Source organism: Varanus komodoensis, unplaced genomic scaffold (genome assembly GCF_004798865.1).
Source record: "Varanus komodoensis strain SLA01 unplaced genomic scaffold, ASM479886v1 scaffold3, whole genome shotgun sequence".
Lineage (NCBI taxonomy): Eukaryota > Metazoa > Chordata > Lepidosauria > Squamata > Varanidae > Varanus > Varanus komodoensis.
This window is the reverse complement of record NW_025335761.1, coordinates 23,257,822-23,282,826: the sequence shown is the minus strand read 5'-3', so window position 1 is coordinate 23,282,826 and position 25,005 is coordinate 23,257,822. Positions and strand designations below refer to the sequence as shown.

The 25,005-nt window shown below is 37.3% G+C and overlaps 1 protein-coding gene across 1 annotated transcript in view; it reads left to right on the top strand.

The window, feature by feature from the left end:
- RYR3 (ryanodine receptor 3) overlaps positions 1 to 25,005 on the top strand; it is a 397,078-nt gene that overhangs the window by 254,887 nt on the left and 117,186 nt on the right. The window contains exons 67-72 of the mRNA XM_044436195.1: positions 2,366 to 2,686; positions 4,109 to 4,349; positions 6,884 to 6,971; positions 7,094 to 7,186; positions 18,289 to 18,303; positions 22,235 to 22,405. Coding sequence (XP_044292130.1) covers positions 2,366 to 2,686; positions 4,109 to 4,349; positions 6,884 to 6,971; positions 7,094 to 7,186; positions 18,289 to 18,303; positions 22,235 to 22,405 — 929 coding nt within the window. The remainder of the gene's footprint in view (positions 1 to 2,365; positions 2,687 to 4,108; positions 4,350 to 6,883; positions 6,972 to 7,093; positions 7,187 to 18,288; positions 18,304 to 22,234; positions 22,406 to 25,005) is intronic.

Genomic DNA, 25,005 nt, shown 5'->3' with positions numbered 1-25,005 from the left:
GAAGGCCAGATATTGAAGATGAAACTCAAATACTTTGGACACCTAATGAGAAGGAAGGACTCACTGGAGAAGAGTCTAATGCTGGGAACAATTGACAGCAAAAGAAGAAGGGGATGGCAGAGAATGAGGTGGCTAGATGGAGTCACTGAAGCAGTCGGTGTGAGCTTAAGTGGACTCTGGGGGATGGTGGAGGACAGGGAGGCCTGGAGGAATGTTGTCCATGGGGTTGCGATGGGTCGTACATGACTTCACGACTAACAACAACAACTCGCTTCATATCCCAATCTTTGACTGACAATTATGCCTCTTCCTTCTTGCCTGGGAAACAATAACATTGGATGCCTGGGTCCTATCTGTTGTGGAGTGGGGATACAGGATCAAGTTTGATGCCTTTCCATCACTCTGCATCAGTTGATTTCAACCTATGTTGAAGTTGGACTTGCTGATCCTTCTCTGTTCCAAGGCCACAATGCTGGTCTTGCATAAACTGAGGGAAGGAGCAGGAACGTTTCTCATGTCGCAATGCTGAAGATGTGGAGAGGAGTTCCCACCAGAAACCCTCTTAGCTAGAAGCTTCCTGAATACAAGCTCCAGGAAGTTGCAGTGCCCCGTATGTGTGGATGCATTGATGACCACTTGAAGAAAGACAGTTACAAGTAAACAACCTCCCTTTCTCTGGCTGCACCCTCTTTCCCTCTCTGGTGATTTCCTGGCTTTTGTATAGTTTTTCCCATTTTAAAGGTTGAAATGTTTCTCCTAAGGCTTAGATATTAGTAGTGAGAGCTCAGAGCTGTAATATGATGCTATTTCTATTACTTCTTTGACATTATCTTTTTTAAGGCATTTCCCAATGCCTTTGTCTTCAGTCTTCAGTCCTGTTTACCATTGGAATGTAGCCCTCAAGAATTTTCAGCCCTCCAACTAAACAAAAAAAGTTCTATGTTCTATGTTTCTGGTCAGACAGTAGTCAGTTTACCATGCTTTTATTTATTTAAGTGTGTTTTCCTAAATTATGTAATTCATTCCCCATCCCTGTATCTAGATTACAAAAATAAATTGAAAGGCTGAATTAGATGTGGCACTGTAGATCTGCGATCACAATCTCCTGAGGTGTAGGAAGTTGGAAGAATTTTATCATGACCATAGCACTGGGGCAGGGAGCACAAACATTTTTGTACTACACTATTTTCCTAATTAATTCCCCCCACTCAAAGTTGCCATTTACCTCATGGGAAAGAACATAGAAATACCTGTATGTTTCCGTCTCACAGAACAAACAGAAGGATTGTGTGTGGTTTTAACTGGGGAAATAGGAACAACCAGAACTCAGGAAGACTGTATTGCTCAAGCAAGACTCAGCTGGAGCAGCAAAACCTTCAGTATCTGAAGTTGCTGATTCAGGGGTCAGCCTGGGTGGATGAAGCCACTTCAGTGCCTGAAGTTAACGAAAAGCTGCCAACTATAGTTTAGTGGTTCTTTATATAAAGGAGCTGCACAAACAACAGTTCCTCACAATATGGGTGTCTCTGTTTATAGATCTTTCATATCACATCTACTTGGGCCTCTGTATTAGTTTTGAATTTTCAGGTGTCACTGAAGCTCACAGAAAAAAGGTCATATGGATTCTGATGTAGAGAGTGCATAGAATTGTCCAGATATGGTAAAAACAGACTTTATATTAGATTTACTTCTGGAATGTGTCAGTGGGCCAGTTCATGCATTCAAAATATTCTCCCATTCCCATCAGCTCTCCACAGATACAAGTCATTGCTACTTACAACTGATTCCTGTTATTGCAGTGGCTGAAAATGTGCTGTTGCAGATATAAAAATAAATTCCAGGAAACTATGGCTGTCTTTGTGGATTGCCCAGCTCACACTGTTGTGTTCCTAATGTAAATGAAGCCACAGTGACAACAGTTGTGTTTTGTTTGTTTGTTTAGCATTTTATAGTGTCTCCAGAATATAGTATTGTGGCAATCATATATACCATAATGTGCCATTCCATGTAGGGCTCTTTGGTTTTGTTTTATTTTGTTTTGGTATTTTACAGCTCAAGCCTATACTTATAGACAAGTAGTTCATTGTTATCTGCTTGTGGGAACTAGACTTGTGTGATATGGAATAAGTGAAAAATTCCGTATGTAGAATAGAAGCTAAAAATGCATTGCTTTGAGCAGCGCATGAATCATGCTTGCAGCCATGGAGAACCTGTCTACCATGTGCCCAAGAAAGGAAGGAATAAAACAGATTTCCTTGTGTCAGCATTACAGTGGAAATAAAATCACATAAATTGTTTTTCAGCTGTTTAATGCAGAAAGAATGTTAACCTATGCAAAATTATTGTTATGTGTCACAATATGAAGTTTTAGGTATGCCTGAAACAGTAGAAGAAATGTGTCCAGAAATCCCTCACTTGGATGGCTTAATGAAAGAAATAAACAGCTTGGCAGAATCTGGAGCCAGATACACTGAAATGCCACATGTGATTGAGGTTATCTTGCCGATGCTGTGCAACTATTTATCATACTGGTGGGAAAGGGGGCCAGAAAACATTTCTGAAAGTGCTGGGCCCTGCTGTACAATGGTAACCTCTCAGCATCTCAGTATAATACTGGGAAACATTTTGAAAATCATCAACAACAACCTGGGGATAGATGAAGCAACTTGGATGAAGAGAATTGCAGGTATTCAAAACAAATTTACTGCACCTCTTATATTTGTCAGCAGCAAAGAAGCATTTTTCATGACTTTCTTTATGAAGCTTTCTCTCACAGAGTCAGATATGCATTTAATATGCAAAGTAATTTAATGTATTAGTTCTGGGTATGGTTAAATAAATCTGATAATGTATGGTTTCCTTTGTGCAAAAGAGAAATAGCTGTCAGAGACAGATCAAAAAAGTGACCATAATCACTTTCCTAGAAAGAGAGAGAGAGAAAGATGCAGAACAATCTTTCCATGGCAGTGTCCTTACTTTGTTATTTTATAATCAGTTCAGAAAGTACAGGAAAGGCCTGCATTACTAAGTTGGTACTAAGTAACTTTACTTGTATGGATAGATTTCGGGACAAAGCTTCATCCTTTAGATACTTAAGTCTCCTAAAAAGCCTTATGTCACAGATTCTGTTCCATTAAAAATGATTAGAAGTAGTTGGAGACATACAGAAGTGTTCATGTTTAGCACATCAGATGTGCTGCACTACAGTTTGATTTTTTTTCCTGCTTTTCTTGATGCTATGTCCTAGTTCAGTAAATCTAAAACTCAGTAAGACCTACCACAACTAAAACCCAGTAACCCATGTGTAATTATAACAAGTATATAAAGAAACAATTTAATGGTACACAGTTACATGCACATCAATATACTATGAAATATCCAGTAGAATTACATTTTGGCTGCAGAAAGTATCTTTCAGATCAATATGTAATAAGATTCTAAGTCCTTGGGGATGATGATGATGATTTATTAACTCTGAATGAATTGTTGCCCAAATGAAATCTTTCTGTTCATTTGGTAGCAAACATTCTTCCATTAGCCAAGGCGCATCTACAAAAAATTACATATTTCTCTATATATTCCCCTTAACTACAAAAATAACTATTTAGAAAACATATAGCTCTTCCCAACTAAATGTCAAGAAGTTTGTTTGTTTTAAATCAGTTCTGTGTTTAACTCAGTGTTTGTATCGAATCAGAACCAAGGTCAGAATTTGGTTTGATATCATGGCTTGTCAAGAAACTACCATTTGCTGAGTACAGCTTCAGCAAGAAACCACACTTTTTCCTAACTAGGAACAGTATACATCTCTTCTTATTTAATCTGCTTATTACATTTCTGTACCATACATTAGCCAAAACTCTCTTCCGAATTAGCCAATGTTGTTCTTCCCAAACTCTCTTTGAAACTCTGCTTTGTGCACTTAAGGGAGTCTGCACAATTCCAAGCCTCAGGACAGCTCATGCAGATATTGTTCCATCACAGTTCAAAGGTAGGGTTCATGGTTCATAAAATTAACACTGGAAAGAATGTATTTGGTTATATAGTTTTTTGCAACATAACAAAATATATTTTAAATGAATTTTACATGTATGTGTTTTATATATAGTGTATGCTCAGCCAATTATTAGCAAAGCCAGGCCGGATCTGTTGAAAAGTCATTTTATTCCAACACTGGAAAAACTAAAGAAGAAAGCCATCAAGATAGTAATGGAGGAGGAGCAACTGAAAGCAGACAGTAAAACTGATACTCAAGAAGCAGAACTGCTCATTTTAGATGAATTTGCAGTACTTTGCCGAGACCTTTATGCTTTTTATCCTATGTTGATCCGTTACGTAGACAACAACAGGTAGGTGAAGCTCTGATGACTAATGCACAATAAAGACCTTCACTTGCATAATTTCAGATCAGCCACCCACTGTGGGCCAATAATAACCAGACTGACTAGTTTGGAAGGTAATATGGAAAATTAAAGTTGAGTTGAACATGCCTATCTATTTTTGTGGATCTATTCTCTTAGCATTATTTCAGGGGCACTTTTGAATAGAGAGATGGTTGTCAGGGTATTTGATAAGAAGCTGGCACTTGCTGCAGTACAAACATTGGGCCAGTTCATAGGTTAACTTACCCTTAACGAGTGGCATATGCCAGCTGCTATTATGAATATGCAAGTCCCAACTATGGCTTTTTGTATTGTCCTAACGCAGGTGGTGGGGATTGTTTAAGGGTTAAACAACCCTCATATAACCCCAAAACAGATTGCAGCACACACAAGAGTTTTTTCATCTTCAAGATAGCTTCTGTTGCCTGGTTTGTATGAGTTGACAAGCTGCAGCTACCCTTGACTGAGACTTGTATATTCATGATGGCATGCAGCATATTGCACACTTCATGGTGGCATTTCCACCCTGGCATCCCAACCAAGTCACTTATCCAAGGGTGGAGGGGAGTAAAAATATGAGGCAATCTCTACTATTTCCACTTTGGACGCTACACACATACAAACCAAAACATAAAGTTACCATTTTTGCCTGTCATTTTCAAAAATGCTGTTTTTTTGCTCCCCAGTTCTCTCAGTTCTTCTCTACTTCTCCTCTCCCCCAAAATTGCCAAACTATGATTCGTTGTTTTGAAAATGCCAAGTATTTTCTTCAAGTGAAGTAATACATTTTCTTCCCAATGTTAAAAAATAAACAAAAATGTATTTCTTTTCAAGCATCATTGAAATATTAGCTTACCTAACAGCAGTAGATTCAGATGATAGGGAAATGGAATAATTAAGTCCTCTTATGCTTGGAGCAATAGATAAACAAAGTCAAAGCAATGGAAGTCAAGGTCACTTCATGGATCAACAAACAGTGTTAACTAAAGCTGGCAAGTGGAAACTTTGATAGCTTTGACACCTGACACAAGGAAAAACAGTGCTTTCTTGAAAAAATCAATAAAGAATAGGGCAAAGAGAACATTATCAAGCCTCACTAAATTTAGGTTAAGCAAGGAAAGGAGCATGTGAATGATAGCAGTAATATCAGCTTTCATTCTGTGAAGCACTATTTAAACAGAATTCAGGATGTTCAGATATGTGATTAGGCAGGCTATAGAGAGGAAACAGCTAAAAAAGCAACGTTATGCATCTTACAGTTCTCAGCTTTCTTAAGTAGCTTATCTGAATCTTAAAATTCAGGATATTTTAATTTATAGATGTCTTTTAAATGTATGAAGTGTTTAGACAGCAATGAAAAATCAGGAATGCTCATTAAAAGAGAAAACATTTTCTGTCCTCAACAGCATTCTAATGTCCCCAAGGCAATTTAGGCCATTAATAAGCAAGTTCACATATTTAAAGGAAAACATATTCTTTGGGTTGTGATAAAAAGTATTTGGGTTGTGATAAAAAGTATTTGGTGTTGAATTAAAAACTTTCTAGAATGTATATTTTACCTGAAATTTTGTCTGTACTGGTTTTGTTACAGTTACAGATGCCACTGCTACACAAATTCTAGTTGTATCTCTAATGGTGCTGCTTAAGATAATACAGTTTTATGAAAAAATAATTATTTTGTGATAAATGATCCGATATCTTCTATATTTGTGTCTTAGGAAAGTGGTTTTCAGCCACTGGTCCATGGACCAGCACTGGTTCACAGATTCCCTGCCGGTCCTTGGGTCCGCATCCCCCTCGCTGCAGACTGGTGCAGGGGTGACTGTGCTCCACCACCTCTTCCTCAGTTGGCATTGCATACACAGGGGTGTGCCAGTGCTGCCAAGGGGGCCAGGGAGGGGAGAGATGGTTCAGTGGGAGCTGGCTGGAAGCCATGCTATGCTGATTTTGGTATTTTGTTCTTTTGTTGGCATTTTTTGTTTGATTTCTGGTTATTTTGGAGAACTTTCTTTTTCTTTTTCTCTTTTTTCTTTTTGGTATTGTGTGTGGAAGTAATACACAGAATACTGTATTATGTGAATGATGCTTTTTGTTTCTGCCTCAGTTATCCCTAGGTGGTTTTCCTGTTTTCGCCAGTCCCCAGCTGTGGAAAGGATGAAAACCACTGTCTTAGGGTGTATATTTGTACAACCCTATACATTGCATGACTACTCAGAAGTAGGCCCTACTAAGTTTGTGGTTCAGATTAATCATTTGGATTTACTTCTGTAGATGGATTGTGTTGATAATGTATTAAATGCATGCAGCTCACTTGTAAAAGAAGTAAACAGCATCTCCTATGCATGTTGATAGAAAGACACTTTTATACTGCAATGATAAGCTGTTGCTGTTGTGATTGTCAGATGCAAAGCAAAGAATTAAACATGGCAGGTAGCAGGAATGGTATTATAAAGAACCCTGATGTATTGAGAATATTACTCTCATTTTGTTTTTCTATTTAGATCAAACTGGCTTAAAAAACCAGATGCAGATTCTGATGAACTTTTCCGAATGGTAGCTGAAGTTTTCATCCTCTGGTGTAAATCACATGTAAGATAAAGTTTCATGTTTCATTTTTATAATATGTGTATTTACAGGTACACAGCTATGAATGTCATCAAATCATTATACAAATACTCAACAGTCACATATTAACTTGTTATTTCTTTCAGAATTTCAAGAGAGAAGAACAAAATTTTGTAATTCAGAATGAAATCAACAATTTGGCATTTTTAACAGGAGACAACAAGAGTAAGATTTCAAAAGTAAGTCAAAAATATTTAGATTGTATTATATTCAATGTGTTATATTTTGTAACAGTACCAATAACCATATCAAGCTGCTTTTCATTGCTGATAAATTCCTTCTTAAAATGAACATCAGTTCTACTTACCACATTTTATGGTGTAAATGTTCTGATTTAATATCCCATTGCAGCCTTTGCAAAAAAAAAAAAAAAAAAAAAGGTGCCAAAATTAGCTACAGGAAATGATTTTAGAAATATCAGAATATATTTCATAATGCAGATACAGTACTGTGAGGAAAACAGTACAGTAAAGATTTGCCTTGTGTTTGCTTTTCTGTAGTGAAACAAGTCTAACACCTTTACTCCTTTGTGTAGTATATCTGCTTGAAACTCAGCAAATCACAGGAATATCAGCTTTACTAGAACATGTCCACTTGATCTAGAAAGCTGAAATTGGTATCCACATAGCCAAAAATAGAATGCTTCCTAGAAAAATCCACAAACATATTTGTATAAAAGTAATTGGAAACATTAATGCGTCTTCCTTTGTTATTTATTAATTTATTTAAAGTTTTTATATGCTGTCCAATACAAGAGTCTCTGGATGGCTTACTAACTTTGTTAAGTTTAAGGTTATGTGTGAGAAAGGTCTAAGTCCATTCTTATTGAGATGATTGTGGAAATTTAATAGGAAGTATTTAATAGGGTACAAATTCATAAATCACTTTCAGTAGGAGGAAGGAAACAGCTGAAAGAATGCAAAAGTGAAAGATTATACATATTTAAATGTAGGGAAAATATTTGAAATGATTATCTTGGAACCTCTGGCAGAAATGTAGTTTACCTTTCTTGGACACTGGTACATCAAGCCTTTAACAGCTGACTAGAGCAAGGAGGTCTGAGAACCACAATTATGTGTCAGCATTCTAGGATTTCTGGTTTGAGGGCAGGATTATCAGGGGTATACGTCTAGTTCTTTGGAATCTAATATTTTGATTGACAATTTTGAGCAACAGAAGATCAATTTGATATGATAGTCTGAGGTGCAGAACTCAATTCCAAGATATGTATTCATTTAGGAGTATTGTTCTCCATGGTCTCTCACAGGAAATGGGATGCATGTAATGAATCCTAGATAACTGCAACATTTTGCAGTATTGACTAGAAATAAGAAAGTTGGCATACTCATAGTCTAAAATGTACTGATCACAAGAAAAGTACACAAATTGAAATATATACAGCTAAGGTTAAAAGCTTGAGACATTGGTCTTGATTTAGCTGACATTAGTTGTAAATACGGTTTTATTTATGTGCACACCAACTTGGGAGTAGGCCTCAATGAACATAGCGGGATTTGCCAGTTGCTCCATCATAGGATCCAGCTATATTACTGCAATCCTATGTACATGTACTAAGGAGCTCATCCCACTGAAATCCCTGGAACTTCTGTGGAAATGTGGATAGACTTGTGCTGTAATTCCCAGTGAAATCAATTTAATATAACTGTATTAACTGGGACTTACTTCACATAGTTATTCATAGGAGTGCAACTTATTTTGTGATACAGTTTAATAGGTTTGGGACTCACAGTAGATTTACATCATAACAGAGTCCAGCACTAAAGCATAAAGTAAGCCAAGGTACAGTTAGGATGGGGTATAAATTGTGGTTTGGCAGATGACTTCTCATAACAAATTGGAATTTGAACCTATGCCAATAAAATCCAAGCCTCATTTAGCAGTCTTATTTATATATTATCTTAGTGTTTTCCATTGACAATATTCATCTATGATTTATTAAACTTGGTAATGCATTCAAATATGAAGATGACTGCAAAATTAATAATTTAATAATTGTACTATAGTTTATAATATATTAAAGCTACATTAATGCTTGCATAGTATTAAGTAGAAGAGGAGGGTATCTACAAATTAGAGAGGGACTTTGTTAGAGAAAGCGCGAGAAACATAGAAACAAAGTCAGTCAGAAGGGGTCTCCTGGGCCATCTAGTCTGACCCCTAGTTTCACCCAGCTCTATTCATGTAATCCCCAACAAGTGGTTATCCAAACTTTCCTTGAACACCCTCACTGATGGGGCCTCACCCATCTCCCTTGCAAGCCCATTCCATATCCTAGGGGTCCTAACCATCAGGAAGTATGATGGATGTACTTCCTGACATCCAACCTGAAGCCTGGTTCCTTGAGCTTTACCCCATTGGATCACAGCCCTCCTCCACATGTCATCCCCTCATACCTAAAAGATCCCCTCAGAGTCTCCTCTTCTCCAGGCTGCAAAGACTTGGTTCCCTCAATCTCTCCTCATATATGTCATCCCTCTCAACCTGGCTACCATTCTTGTGACCCTATACTGAACCCATTCTAACCTAGCTATGCCTCTCCTATAATAGAGCCCAGAACTGGATGCAGCACTCCAGTTGTGGATGCATCAGAGTTCTGTAGAGCAGTATCAACACCTCCCTAGATCTAGAAGCCACGCTTCTGGCTATACATCCAAGAGCGGTGCCCAAAACTGCCTTATTCTGTTTAATAGTAGGAATTGCCCTGTTAATTGTTGCAATATCAGAACTAAACCTAGAGAAACAAAATTTTCATTTGTGCCTGACTACTGTATTCAATTTATAAACAATAACAATTGGGCATGTGCTTGAATATCTAGATTTACACAGAGATATTTTGGTGCATGTTTAAGAAAATATAAATAAAAACAAATAAATTACATCAGTGTATATATGGAACAAAACATACCGAGGCCTTCAACTTCAGAATTCTCCTTCACAGAACAAAATAGAAAGGACTGTCCCATGGGAAGTCTTGGATCCTATCTCTACATTAGCAGCTATACTTCTGTAGATATATCCAGGGCTTTTTTTTTGTCATCAAACACACTGGAACGGCGTTCCGGCACCTTTTTTTCCAATCACTAACATAGTGCCTGCAGGCAGCTTTTGTGTCTGCTATCTGATAGTGAGATAGTGAGGGCGCTGCTCTTGGCTTGGGACGCTTCGCTGTGTGTGTGGTCGTGCCGGCGATGTGAGTTCTGGCACCTTTTTTTTTTTTTTTTTACAAAAAAAAGCACTGGATATATCACATAGATATGTATTGTATGCATTGGAAAATATGATACAAGGAAGTTGTAAGGTCTGCTCACAAATAACTTGTTTATAAAGGAATCATTTTGATTCCAAATCTGAGATCCATTTTTAGATGCTCCCGACTTCTTGCTCATTTAAATATATAGATATGAAAGAATTATGTTATATTGACCAGTAGCTAAGTCTTTTCCAAACTCACTATGTTGACTTGTTAGGAATTATGATTAAAAGAATTTCAAACAAATATAGTACTATTTAAAAGTGCAATTACATGTATTACCAGTCATTTGCTAGTTTAAATTTTAAAATAACAATTAACTTTATGCTTTTGCTTTCTGCTGGTAAGCCAGTTTCCTATTGTTAAATCTTTCCTTGTTCAATATCCTACATGTTGGATAATGCCAAATCATTTTTTATTGCAAAGTATCAAACTCCCTTTTTCTTTTGCAGGAAAAGTTAATGTTATAGATGTGCATGTGTGTTTGTATGCACCAGATTTTCTTTCATTAACTAAGTATCTTAAGTATCTTATTTCCAATTTTTGTATACCATTTCACATCAAAACAGATTCTGGAACAGTCAAAAGATAAAAGAATAAAACTCAATATTAGCGGTATTTTTTTAAAAAAAGAATTCTGATAAAAACCATGGTTTGAGGCTACAATACCTTACAGAACACATTTACCAAGAATGAGCAACAATGGGGTCTCTCTCCAACAGCCACCTCTGAGGGAGACGTGGTTGGTAACAACAAAAAGGAGAACCTTTGCTGTGGTAGCCCCTAAATTATAGAATGATATCCCTTTTGAGAATTGTGTGATGCCAATTCTGCTACTTTTTTCGCACCAGGCTATGATAGCCGTATATGCCAAGGAGTTTAACAACCTGAAATAGCATTTGGCTGGAGTGTATTTTCAGATGTTTTAGGATGCCACACTATATGAACCTGTCTTAGTTATTTAATTTGTTAAACTTCAGTTTTCAATTTTTAGTGAAAAAATACCTTAAAATATATTTTGTTGCTAGTTGGGAAGTCTTGTCCGACCCATCGCGACCCCACAGACAACATTCCTCCAGGCCTTCCTGTCCTCCACCATCCCCCGGAGTCCACTTAAACTCACATAAAATATATTATTTATATTTTATACTGTAGTTTATAATGGTCATTTACCATTATACCAACAGCCAGACAGCTTTGGCTGTTGGTATAGAAATAAAATTGATACTACTAGTTATACTATGAGAATCATGGCTGGTAAATCAGAGAAGGCTTGTTGAAATAAACTTGTCTTCAGCCAGAAACAAAACGATGTTCGTGCTGACATCCAGAAGGAGAGACATTCACAGAGAGGGAGCTATCACATTGAAATCGATAGATTTCTATCAAGTTATAGGGCTATGTGAAACCACTACAAGCGCCTCATTTGATGACATCAGCAGACGAAGACTTCATTTTCATCCAGTGGAGAAAACAGTGATCATCACAATATTGCTACTTTCAGTATTTCTGGCCTATTTTGCATGTCAAAAAACCCTAAGGATTTTACAACTTTTGGCTTTTGTGCATGAAGTAGCATGCTGGTATATGCTGCTCCATTGTTCCTGCGGCAAGCAGGAGTGGCACAGGGATCCCCAACCTTTTTGGGTCAGTGGCATATTTGAAATTTTCAGAAAGTATCAAGAGGAGTCTCACAAAGCGGGTGTGGTGGAAGGTATGTCTTTCATGGTGGGTATGTCTAGTCACAAAATACTCATTTCTCAAAAGGCAGGCAGCAGAGGCTAAAAGAAAAGGTGCCCAAGAACCTGAGTATAATGCAGAGGTAGTGTCCAAGCTCAAAACACAAAACCACTCTTTCTAATGAAATAAAGATGGTTAGTGAAGGACAGCTCTTTACTTTGTAACTTGTGCACCCTCTGGTTTAAATAATAATATCAATAAAATCAGGAGATGCAGGGAGCCTGGTGGATACCACAGACACCATGTTGGAGACTCCAAGGCTAAATAGCCCAGGGATATTCCATCTCTGAATTGCTTAGCACTGTGCCCAAATACAGTCCTTTGAGTCATCTTTCCCCTGGCAAGCCAGGTAAATAACTCACAGTCAGTTGTTGCTTTAATTCTCTAGCTTTTCAGGGGAGTCTGGGTTCAGACAAAATGCTTGTTTGGCTATCCTGGTTTAAAAAAAACCACTGGGTGGTTCATGTGTGAACCAGGCTTCCACCTGTATGATCAGGGAAAGTACCTCCTGGCCAAGCTATAATACATTAGCCACCCTTTTAATAATACAGTGGGGTGGTATTATGGTATTATCAGTAGAAATTACAAGATAAAATCACCCTCTTTGCAGAGCATTAGCAGCATTTATTGTTGACTGCTGCATAGCCAATTGCAAACAGATTTCCAACAGCAATCCTTAAAGACTAGATTATATTACAAGAATGCAGCTGTGCTCCTTCCTTTAGCAGCTGTATTAAGCTGCATATTATTTCTCCTATGTCATTTCTTGTGTCTTCCTGTGCTTTTCTGTTTGTGCTTTTTGTCTGTTTTAAAGCTGTTCCCCACAGTTTATTTTGGGATTCAAATAAGAGATAAATTGCTGGGACCAGCAGTTTATACAAAAAACCAAAAAGAAGGGTATTTGAAAGATACCCTTCTACTATATAAACTTACCTGATTTTTAAGACTTGTCTTAAAGGCCTTCTCTGGAAGTCCTCAACTGCTTTCAGAAGTTAGGTAGGTGGGAACCATAAAGATTCTCGCTGGTGACGCAAAAATGTGTTAAATTACTTTCTTGTGTCACCAAAATTCTCCCATGTCTCTATCAGATAAATAATATTAGCTGGGCAATTGAAATATATTTTGGCTTGGATCCACTGGTAGAACAGGAAGGAGACAATCTTCTTCAGTTCCCCTCTTTCTCTGCAGTCCCCTCTGCTCCTCCAAAATCTGCTCCAGAGGTTGGGGGACCCTTGGAACAGTGGCCAAGGTTTGGCAAAGATCACTTCCCACTCATCCTCTCCACTGGCAAGAGCATTCTGAGTGGAACTCCACACAGGGAATACTCTTGCTGACAAAAAAGAAGCTGGATCTAACACAATGGAACTTTAAAAATGCATACGTGCATGGTAAGAAATGTATGTGCTGTAGTATGATATATTAGCTTTTGTACTAAATGCAGCAAATGAATACAATTGTGATAACATGTTAATCATAGTTTTCAGCCTGATAAAGAAGAATGCTATTTTTAAATAATGCAACATTATTAATTAACTTTTGTTAAACTGCTTTTATTTAAAGATGAGCAAGTTTTTAAAGACTTTTCTTTTCTAATAATATGGCAGCAGATTGTTCGAAGGGGAATGGTAAGTTAGTGAACATTTAGTCTGAGAAAGATGAGTTACTCTGGCTGTGCTGAAAAAACAGATTTTTGTAAATAGGTTACTGAAACACACTTTCCATTCTATTAATCTGTTATTCTTTTTAACTTTGTATAGGTAATTTAATGAAGTAAACAAGTAAATGTAACAATTTCTTATTCTATATCACATCTAACTAAGCATGGTACAGTATTTATCTGTCAATTTATTGCAGATAGGCCAGAATTTCAGAAATAATATTTGTTCATAGGTATTTAGGTTAACTCACTTCTTTCAACCTTAGACAGAGAAACTCAGGTTGAAGTCTTACACTGGAAGGGAACATTTATGCCCTGCTCTGTAGTCAAGTCAATGGTCTAATCTATTTTCAAGTTAGTGACATAGTATATTACTTTGACAACCAGTACGCAAAATCAGGATTGATATATATCATAGTTCCACCAAAACACAGAACAAGTGATAGCAAGGCCATAGTCAAGCTGTGTTCACAGGCAAAGTAGTCAGATCTTACAATTGATGGCCCATGATGTAGATGTGCCTCTTCCTTCTCAGGAAAAGAAGAAACTTGCAAGTTGTTTAGTTTTGCCTTTCTGCTGACTGACAACATATGTGGAAGGCTGTTTGTCGGCATGCATTTATTTTGCTGGGTGACAATTTTCTACTTCTTACAGTTAGGAAAATGTGCTTGAAAGTTACTGATCAATGTCTGGTGGAATCCGAGTCCAGAGAAGATGAATAAGATTTTTAGTGGTGAGAGGTATAAGACTCCCATTACTCTCTGCTCTTCCATGTGGCTAACATAATCAGAATAAAGTGTCCAGAACGTCAGAGTATGCTTAGAATATGTATTGAGAGTAATGAAGTAGTTAAGAGTCCTAGACTGGGTCTCAGGAGAGCTGGATTCTAGTCGCTACTCACCAATAAACCACTGTCTCTTAGCCTAACCTACCTTTAGGGTTGTTGTTGTAAGGACAGAATGGAGAGAAGGAGAACCTTCTAAGCCACCTTGGATTCCTTCTAGAGCAGTGATGGCAAACCTGTGGCACATGTGCTGCAGTGGGCACGCAGAGTCCTGTCTGTCGGCACACGAACCAAGTCGCCCCAGCATTGCCCCAGCAGCTGAGCATCGGATAACAGTGCCCATAGGGGCCATGCACATGCTCAGAAAGGAGTAGAGGTGCCAGGCAATGACATCATGAGCCCGTGACTCATTAGCCATGCCTTATCCAAGCTTTTGCATGGCCGATCAGTGTATTGCCAAGGTTATATATATGTGTGTGTGCTTGTACTGGCTGTGAGTTGTTTTTTCTAAACTAAAACCTCAGTATTCCATTTTTATTACACTGTTGGCAGTTTGCAATAAATAATTGGGTTTTGGGTTGCAGTGTGGGCACTCTCTAAAAGGTTCGCTATCACTGTTCTAGAGCAAGAAGGTGGATATATAATGATATAAATGCAATGTAATAATGATGATGTATGTAGAGCATGAACAGATGAGATATATGTCAAACAGGTGTGATATATGGCAAAAAACAATAGATATTTCTGTGCTTCAGTATTATCATTTAGCAATTTTTATCCAATACTGGGGCAACAGCCAATGCCACATATGCAGCTAACACAATCAGTTACACATATAAGGCTGAACTAATTCTGTAGGTTAGGAGTGAGTAGGATGCAGAGCTCTAGATATTTGAGACTTCATTCCAAGCATGGCCAGTGGACAGAAATGATGGAAATTGAAGTCTAAAACTTAGGAAGATCAGTTTTCTGCCCAGTCCAATTGCAGATGCACCAAAAATGAATCCAGAGTATTCTTTATCCATGGTAAAACTACTAGGTTTTACTATCAAGAGAGGTTGACAACTCTTTATTTCATTGGGCTCTTTATCCATAACAACTTGTATTTTGAGATCTATTGGAGCTATCCACAGTACCAATCTTTTTGGGGCTGAAATGCAGCACCATGGATAGTTCCCATAAAACTCCAGTGGAAGGTTGCAGTAAGGACAAGGCATCAAGGCTAAGTGCCTCAAACATAGGAGTCAGTAGCCTCCCCTGTAATTCAACCAGCAAAAAGCAGACCCAGCAATGTTCTTGATTCAAATGTGTTTCATAGACTAAATGGTGTATGTGAGAAATAATGTCACCAATTTTATACATTGTTTTTAATTAACATTAAAAATCATAAAAAGAAACCAACAGTAATTAGCAGTTGTTATTCTGTATTGGTGTTGCTCCCTTGCAGACCTCTCAGTTGACAAACATGCTATCTTTATGTTGCTTAATACTAATGGATCAAATTAAACATATAGCTTATGAAGTTCATTTTTGGGAACTAAAATGGGACATCCATTTTTGGGATGTCACATATTATTCTGTGACATCTTCAGATGGACGCTTGAATATTTGATATTCAGGCTAAACTAGAGATGTGACATTAATTGTACAAATATTTTTAACCTGTATTTTTTTCAAACATGTAAATAACTCGGGAGTGGGTGCCAGAGTAACTTCCAACTGTAGAAATGGGGAGGGTGAACTTAACTACTTTGATCTTGAGGCAATACACCCAAGCTGTTATATGCCTCAAGAGGGAAACTATTAGATGCTTCCCTCCCAATGCAAACACTGGGGGTGGGGTCAGGCCCAGAGTGTTGGGACTGGGCCCACATCTCTCAGAGTACAACATTTCCAGCTAGAAAGCTCAGACTATGAAGAAGAATTAGAAGTGGAGGAGGAGTTGAAATGCTTTATCAAAATGTCGAGATTAATGAGCAAGATTAGCGAAGCAGCTGGTAAGAAGCAGACCACCTCTGGTTTGCAGGGAGACATTGCAGAACAAGGAAGGTCAGGGGAGAGGGGTGTAAGTTTATGAATCCAGTGCTTTGTCATCAAACCAAATGAGCAGACCAGTTATGTAATGCCAAGTCTTTCCATCATCTGGTGTCCAAACAGCACATGTTTCTCTTCGGGTAGAGCCAGCCCCTTTTGGATTCAGTTTGAAATCAACTCTTGATAAGGGCAAGAGCTAAGTCCATTAATCAGAGGATTCACTACTTTGATAAATGATTTTTCTTAACAACTTCATTATTACTCTGTATTGCAAAGCCTGGCTAACTCTGTAAAAGATTCATTTAAGAAATCTTTCACCTTTGCTGGAAAGGGTTCATCAAGAAACATGCGCATGACACATGGCTGGACAGGAAAGTGTTCCTCTTTCCCTAGCCCCTGTGATTCCAGTGTTGCTTGAGCTTCCCTGCTGCTGCTATTTAAACACATGTGCATGTGCACACAAGTGCATTTATGCAGACACAAACTTACAGATAATATGTCTAGTGTGGGCTGCAGATCTACATTCTCAGCATTTTTTCTTTTGATACTATTATACATTCTGTCCTTCCTCTTTGATTTTCATAGTGATCTGCAAGACAGAGAGTAAATTCACAAGCCAGTCAGAATAAAATGCTTAAATTCCATTGATTTCAGTATAAAATGTATTTTATTTATTGTAAACTTGTACACCTTATGGTATAAAAATAGCCTAAGACAGCATGTATCTTTAAAAAAGCAACAGGAATACCAAGAAAATATTGAGATTTAAAAGAAGTAGTTTTAAAAAAGCTATACCACAGTCACAGTAGAAAACAAAAATCAAACCAGGGATAAAAATCTCACATTCAGTTTAGTTCAAATGCCATTTGCAAGAGCCACGTTTTGGTGTAGTGCCTAAAATCTGATAGGCTTTCCTAGGAGGCATATAATTCGCACACCTAGAAATCCATGGGCCAAAAGTACTTATCTTTATTTTCTACCATTTCAAACATAATATTGAGGAAAAGGTAGATGCATTGTAGATCCCCATCTGAAATCTCAACTTGGAATTGTTGGTTTTGATATATCTTTAACAAAACAAAAGGAGAGAAATGTCCATAATTAATTGCAGAATTAATCTTTCTGTAACCTGCACGAGGTTTTTGGTTCTTGTGGAAAAAAATGTTTTTTTGCATTTCTTGTGAGCATTGTTTATTGGCATATACATGTCATGTTAAAAATATGGTAAGTGTATGGAAAATGGTAAACATTTATTGATGTTGAAGTTCAAATAATATTATTAAAGAACAACATTAAATAATTATAGTGATGGCAAATACAGTGTTTATGTTGTAGTAGAATTGGTTCCCCAGTAAGTTAAACTAAATAAAAAAGTGGTATTGTTGTATGCTTAATCTCACACACATGCACATGTGTACATGCGCACACACGATGGAGAACATTACTAATTTCTTGATATATACTTTTTAGAAACAACCTTCAATAAATTTAATAGTAGAAGAAACTAACACATATAGTAAATCATATTTTATTAAAGCATGTAATTAGATGTTTTAGCTTAATGGATAATGGTTCACTATAAAACGAGATACTTTACAATGCAATCATATATTTGCCCTACGCAGCAGTAAGTCACATTGAGTTTAGTAGGGCTTACTCTCAGGTAAATGAGTATAGGATTGCAGCCTTAGTTGCTCTATTGAGAAAGAAGCTATTATTTCTAACTAACTTGTAAATTTTCCATCGTTACATCAACTTTACTTACTTTGTTCCTTGTATTTTTTCTTTCATACAGGCCATGCAAGTAAAGGTACAGGTCAAAGTGCATGATGTGTCTTTATGTTTTAGTTTTAGAGATGACCAGGCTCTCAGCATTCTTTCCATTGATCACAGCAGTGGCGTCACAAAGGGAAGGTACATGTTCTGCCCAGTATAAATCCTATTGGAAAGTTAGGCAGATTTTACCAGAACATTTGTTTTGTACTCCTGCACATCTCTTCTATACAGGCCTGGGTACTGATTTCATACAGATTGGGAAGGAATAGTCCAAAGTTTCTCTTCTGCCTCTGTTACCATCTACATTTTATGCACATTATTTTACATTCATTATCCTACTGGTGAGAAATGGATGTAGGAGCTTTAAATTTTGAAGCCAAAAGAGGGAAAGAGAAGTAGTCAAATGCTCATCACTATTGCTATTGCCCACTCAAATAACTAGATATTGTCAACAAATTATTTTATCCCTTTACTGTTACTTTTCTGAACTAAGCCAAACAAAGCTGTTTTGAAATACAATTAAATATTTGTGCTGCTTTATGTACAAATTTAGCGTAAAATTCACCTCCTTGAAATGAAATTATAGGTTCGGCTACTAGCACAAATAAATGTTGAGCTCATTGTAAGATAATGATGGGATGATTCAGAAATGAAAAGAAATAGCTAGTGTCAAGCAATTAAAAGATAAGCCATAATAGTGTAGCTTACTTTGTAAGGCTGTGTCTCCATGGTTACAAACATGTAGGTCTTTTAAAAACCAAAAGATCTAAATGCACAACTAAACTATGACATCTGTACAACCAAACATCTTGATTGTTGATACAATTGACCTTCAAAACCATTCTATGCCACTACCACCCCTACTTTTAAAGATACAGAGCTTTCTCCTGCTGTGCCTGCTGGTGGAATGTGTTCCTTGTCTTCCCTGCTGCTCCCTGTATGTACCCAAACCTGCTCCAGAGGCATGTGGGATCCTTTGTAGCAGATTTGGAAAGGCAGAGAGAAGAGAGAAGGGGAAGTCCTGTTATGCAAGCAGCATTCTATGTGACTGACACTGGATGTCACCCACATTTACCTTTGTTACCATCCTGTAGACTGCAGGATCAGATGACCCCAAGAAACAGATAAAACTAACTACATGTAAGAAACTGAAAACATGCCACATGACATATATAAGCACATAGGGAAGCCATTGCCTGTAGTCTCCAGCTACACAGTAAGCCCTGTATTACAAGCCATTCCAAACTTCACAGAAATCCAGTGGGAAGAAAGAATGAAAGAGAATGCTTGTCTTATTGTATCCCCAGAGGCTACACAGAACTCTTTCTCCACAGAGTTAGACGTCCATATAGTGTCCATTCACAACTGTCTTGTTTCCACTCTCAGCTGCTGCTTTCCATGCTGCAGATATGCTTAATCTTACATTGCCATTGCATTTCTTTTAGGAATACTAGTTGCATGCAGCTTAATTTGAGAAAAGTAACTTGAATTTTGTTTTGAATGTTTTATTGATTTGAAAAGTGACCTCTTTGGAACAAGTTTCTGACAAATTAATGCTGACATTATTCCTACAAGCTGGCACATTTCCATACTTTATGCTAGTATTCCCTCTGGGGCTTGCTATGGCTTACAGATTCAGCAAAGTTTGGATGCAGCTGGAGTGCGGTAGTTGAGAATGAGGGTTGGCATGAAAACTATGGTTGTAGCCAGGATGTAAACACTGAAAACAAATAAACTAGGATTTAACATAATGGCTAAACCAGCATAGTGAAAGGAATGCTATTTTATATCATACTTAATCACATGTTTATCTATAAATACAACAGCCTATTCCTCAGCTTTTGACAGTGGAATCAAACATGCCCACATCATCCCTGACATTGTGGTCCATCTACCATCAAGAAAAACATTGAAGGAGGCAGTAGACTTGCACGTGTTCCATGAAAAGGAGTATATTTTTCTCCAGTTCCCCTACTCTAAAGAAAACCTGGAAGCTGAATTCCATAATGAAAGGAAGGCATACCACTTCTGAATTGGAAGTGAACAAATATTCTCTTCCTCCTCAGAGTCTGGGGGCCATGGTTGGTGCAAAGGAACTGAGTAATTCCATCAATGATGGACTAGAGGGCTGTGAATGGAGGAAGAGCAATCCTCCACCACTACTTTCCGTTCCTTGCATATTTCATTGTAATAATGAAGAGATTGCATTAAGTATGGACCTACTGGCTGGTCAGTAAGAGTGGAGAAGAGAGGAAAAGACTGTTCCTGTTGACAGTATATAATAAATTTATGCAGGTACCTTTAAGGAACAAGCCGTAATTTTACTGTCATCAGCAGGGTGCATTATTAATGTAGCTCTGATTTTAGAACTGTTGGAAAGGTTTCTCAAGTGGCCATTTAGAAAGAATGTAATTTGGTGACAGAGACAGAATGGAGCATTTTTACACATTTACAATGTATGTTTTATTTAGTATTCTTATGTTAACATCATAATCATCTGCCCAAACTGAATATAAGAAATCCTTTATGGAGAAACTTGTTCTTCAAGGAATAGTGCTGTCTTACCTCCCCTGTTATATCAGTTACCTCCCCTGCTTAACAGACTAGTGACGCCACTGGGTCCCCGTGATACATTGTGGCATTTGTTTGTCTGCTGTCAAAGTAGAGTACAAATTAATGTCATTGAATATAGAGCCATTAACCCATTGCTACTGTAGAAAACTTTTTCTAAGGCATTTCCACAAGCAAAGCTTTGAGGCAAAGTAGTTTTGCAATTGCCAACCCCTGAAGAAAACCACCACATCATGCTTTTGTTCATCTTAAACTGCCAAACATGTAGGAATGGCTATATGCTTTGGTAGTTTCCATTAAAAGGACAGCTTTGCAACAATTTACCAAATTTATATGTACTATCATAATTTTCTCTGCTTCTTAGAGTAGAAATTGTGTGGTAATTGTTTGCAAATGATCAGTATTAATGATTCTTACTGTACTGGTCTACCAAGCTTGTATAGTATAAATACCTGCTCTGGGCTTTAAAAATTCATTTGCAGAAACAAAAAGATGTGGAGGGTTGATAGCAAGCATCTGCTGTTTGTAATAGTTATATGCTATGAGCCCAATCCTGAATTCATGTTTGTAGTACAGTTTTCACTGGGGTCAATGGATGTCTCTTCTATGCATGGAATTCAGAAAGGGGACCTTTTTGTTGCTGTTTAATGTAAGTTTGTCCTTTGTATGATTTTGTTAATGATAAGAAGCAATGCTGTTGCTCAGAGCTTTGATTTGCTGCCTTAAATAAAAAGTTTCATTTTAAATGAAATTGTATAGTGTCTGTTTTAGATAGAACAGGAGCCATTTTATGTTGATGTGCAACTTGTTTACTGTCTCTTTTCTAGGGCTTATTCTTCTCATACTTTGGGTGGCTGAAGCTGTTGACAGTGTAGTCTGATACCTTTACAATATTACTATTTCAACAATGGAGTTAAGCAAAGTAGTTTTCTGGTGCATAAACTATTAAGTGTATGGTTTTGTTGAAATCATACTTTGCAAATCAATTATTTTTAAAAAGCAACACTGCTGATACATTTCAGATAAGATTCAGACACCAGAAACACCAACTTGTTTTCTAACACATGCAGTTTATTGTTACAACTTTTTCCATTTCGAATGTTATTCATATATGTATGTATGTGTTCCTGGAAATGCAGAGATTTCGAAATTACAAATAAGTATTTTTGAATATTCTATAATAAAGTAAGTTATAAAGTACTTCTGGAACTGTTTGCATATTTTTCACAATAGATCTTTGGTTCTTTCTTATCTTACCAAGCTTAACCATTCAAAATACTAAACTTTTAATATAAATGTTTAAATTTGGTTGAATAATTAGGAAGGGTAACTATTTGTCTGTGAATGAAATAAATAACTACACAATGTATTTCCTATGTATCTCCCCCTTGTAGTCTGGAGGCCATGATCAAGAACGAAAGAAATCAAAACGGAGAGGGGATTTATACTCAATACAGACTTCTTTGATTGTAGCGGCACTTAAAAAGATGCTTCCCATTGGACTGAATATGTGTACTCCTGGAGATCAAGAACTGATTTCTCTTGCTAAGTCTAGATACAGCTGTGTAAGTTGATATTTTACTCAGTATCTAAAAGATACCCCAAGTTTAGGGATTCCATTATCAGATATTGGTAACATAATTTATACATGGAGTTTTGTAGTCTTGGAATATTTGTTCATTTATTTTTAAATTTTATAAACTGCAGTTCATTCACTAGAGATTCCGTGGCTGTGTAAAGAATGCAATGAAAAGGCAAATATGATAAGATTACAAAAGAAGAGGCATAAAATGATTTAACAAGCAAACAAATCATACTTTTAAATTTAAATGCCTGGGCAAACTGGAACATTCTGATTTGGCACTCCCCCCCCACCAAAAAAAAAAAGGCGATAAGTCCTCATTTTCATTGACATGGTTCATAATAGTTATCCCATAGTTTGTTGTCCTATGTAGGGTTTGTATGGCAGATGATAGAACAAACTATTATTCTAGATTAATTTTTCTCCCTCTGCCTAAGCCTCCTCTTCACCCCCAAATGCTTTTGTGATGCTGTAGTACTGAAATCTAGAATATTGGAGGGAGGGGGTAATCACTGCTTCCCACAGCCTCCAAGGCATGATAAAACAACCTATGAATAACTCATGGTTCTAGATACACACATAACCACAGCCCATAGTCTAAACAACCCAGTGTTCACAACCCAACAATAAACCATAGCTTCTCTTTCTGAATTGTTTGTGGTTAACAAAATGTGGTTTGTTAGCACATCTGGGTTCATACATCATGACAATCCAGAATTTAGTAACCATAGTTTAGCTTTATGTGTCATGAGCATGTCTCTTTTTCTAGTAGATCTAAACAGAAGGCTTTTGAAATAAAGTCTTTTACTTGAGCTAGACAGGGTTTTTGTGATAAGGGGTTTCATAATAAGATCATTCTCAAGTAATACCAATCTAAGTAAAATTATCTTTGATTTGAGGGAGTACCTGTTGCATATTTGAAGAGCCAGTCCCAAATTCATCCTCACAGATGTATACCTTTATCTGTTAAAGGGGTTTGAAAGTGTCAGAGAACCTGACAGCAATGCTGCCAGGAGTCTAGACTGTCTCACTAGACTGGTCTCCTAGCAGGGTCACCCAAGGCAGAATGGTCGAAGAGAGACACCAGACTTATAAGATACGCCCACCTTCTTCAAGAGTAACAGTCACATCAGCAGAAGAGAACAAAAATCTCTTATGGTGATCTGGGTGGAAAAACTTCTGAAGGGCAGCTAACTCTGGTTAATACTTTGCAGTAGAAGGTAATGGTAAACCACTCTTGAATTTTCATACCTTGAAAACCCTATGATGGAATATCCAAAATGAATCAAGGGATAGTGCCAGAAGATGAGACCCCCCCCCCATGGCTGAAGACACAGTGGTTTACTCCAGAAATGAAAACCTCAAAAAAACTGGAGTGGCTTTAATACAGGATGTTCAAAGACAGGATATAGCATAGGCAGCAAGGAGCTATAATACAAAATCAGTGGGGAAAGCTGATCAACATAACTGTCATTCAAGTCTATGCTAGAACAACATATGCTGAAGAAGAAATTGAAAGATTTAATGCAGGTTTTCAAGAAGAAACTGATAACACAGCAAACCAAGACATGCTGCTAATCCTTGGTTACTAGAAAGCAAAAGTAGGAAACAAAGCAGAATCATATGTTGTAAAAAATATGGCCTGGGGTAAGCAACAAAGCAGGAGAATTTATCACAAGATTTTGTGAAGCCAACCATCTATTTATCACAAAATACATACTGCAAGCAACTGTCAGGACAGTTGTGCGCATGGACATCACCAAATGTCTAATACAGAATTCAGCTATGTAATTAGAATTAGGAGATGAAGAAGCTGTATTCTTGCTGCCAAGAGAAGGCCAGGAGCAGTGACCATAGATTCTTAGTATCAAAAATCAGAGTAAAGCTGAAAAAGATCATTAACAGAAACATAGTGCCAAAACATCAAAGGGGAATTTTAAGTCCACATAAAGAACAGATTTGCATCGCTTAACTTAATTAACTGTGAGCCAGAAGAACTGTGGACTGAAACCAGAGACATTGTTAGGGAAGAATGCCAAAAGATGATTCCTGTAGCAAAAAGAAAGAGAAAGCTTACATAGATGACAGAAGAATGCAGTTGCAAAGGACAAGAAACAAAATCAACAAGAAACAAAATCAACTTTTCAGGAACCATTATGTAGAAACAAAACAAACTATTACAACAACCAGTAGCCGCCCCAAGGCTTTGGCGAATGGGGCGGCATAGAAATTTTCTAAATAAATAAACAAACAAACAAACAAACAACCAGTACAAAGAAGTAGAACAGAGCAACAAAAGAGGAAAAAGAAGGGATCTCTTCCAGAAGATTCAAGAAATCAAAGGGAAATTAAAGCATAGATTATAAATGCTGATGGACAAAGATGCATTGCTGTACCACATTCCAGCCCTTCTTCTTCGCTGTCTAGTTCACATTCCAAATGGGTTCTTCCTAACCTGAGATAAATGGGGCCCATTTCTACATTATGTATGAATCTGGTCATTGTGTGCATGAACATACTCCCTCAATAGTTTGGTTTATTCCTTTCTAAATCTTTATCCTTTCTTATTCTGTTAAATATGCA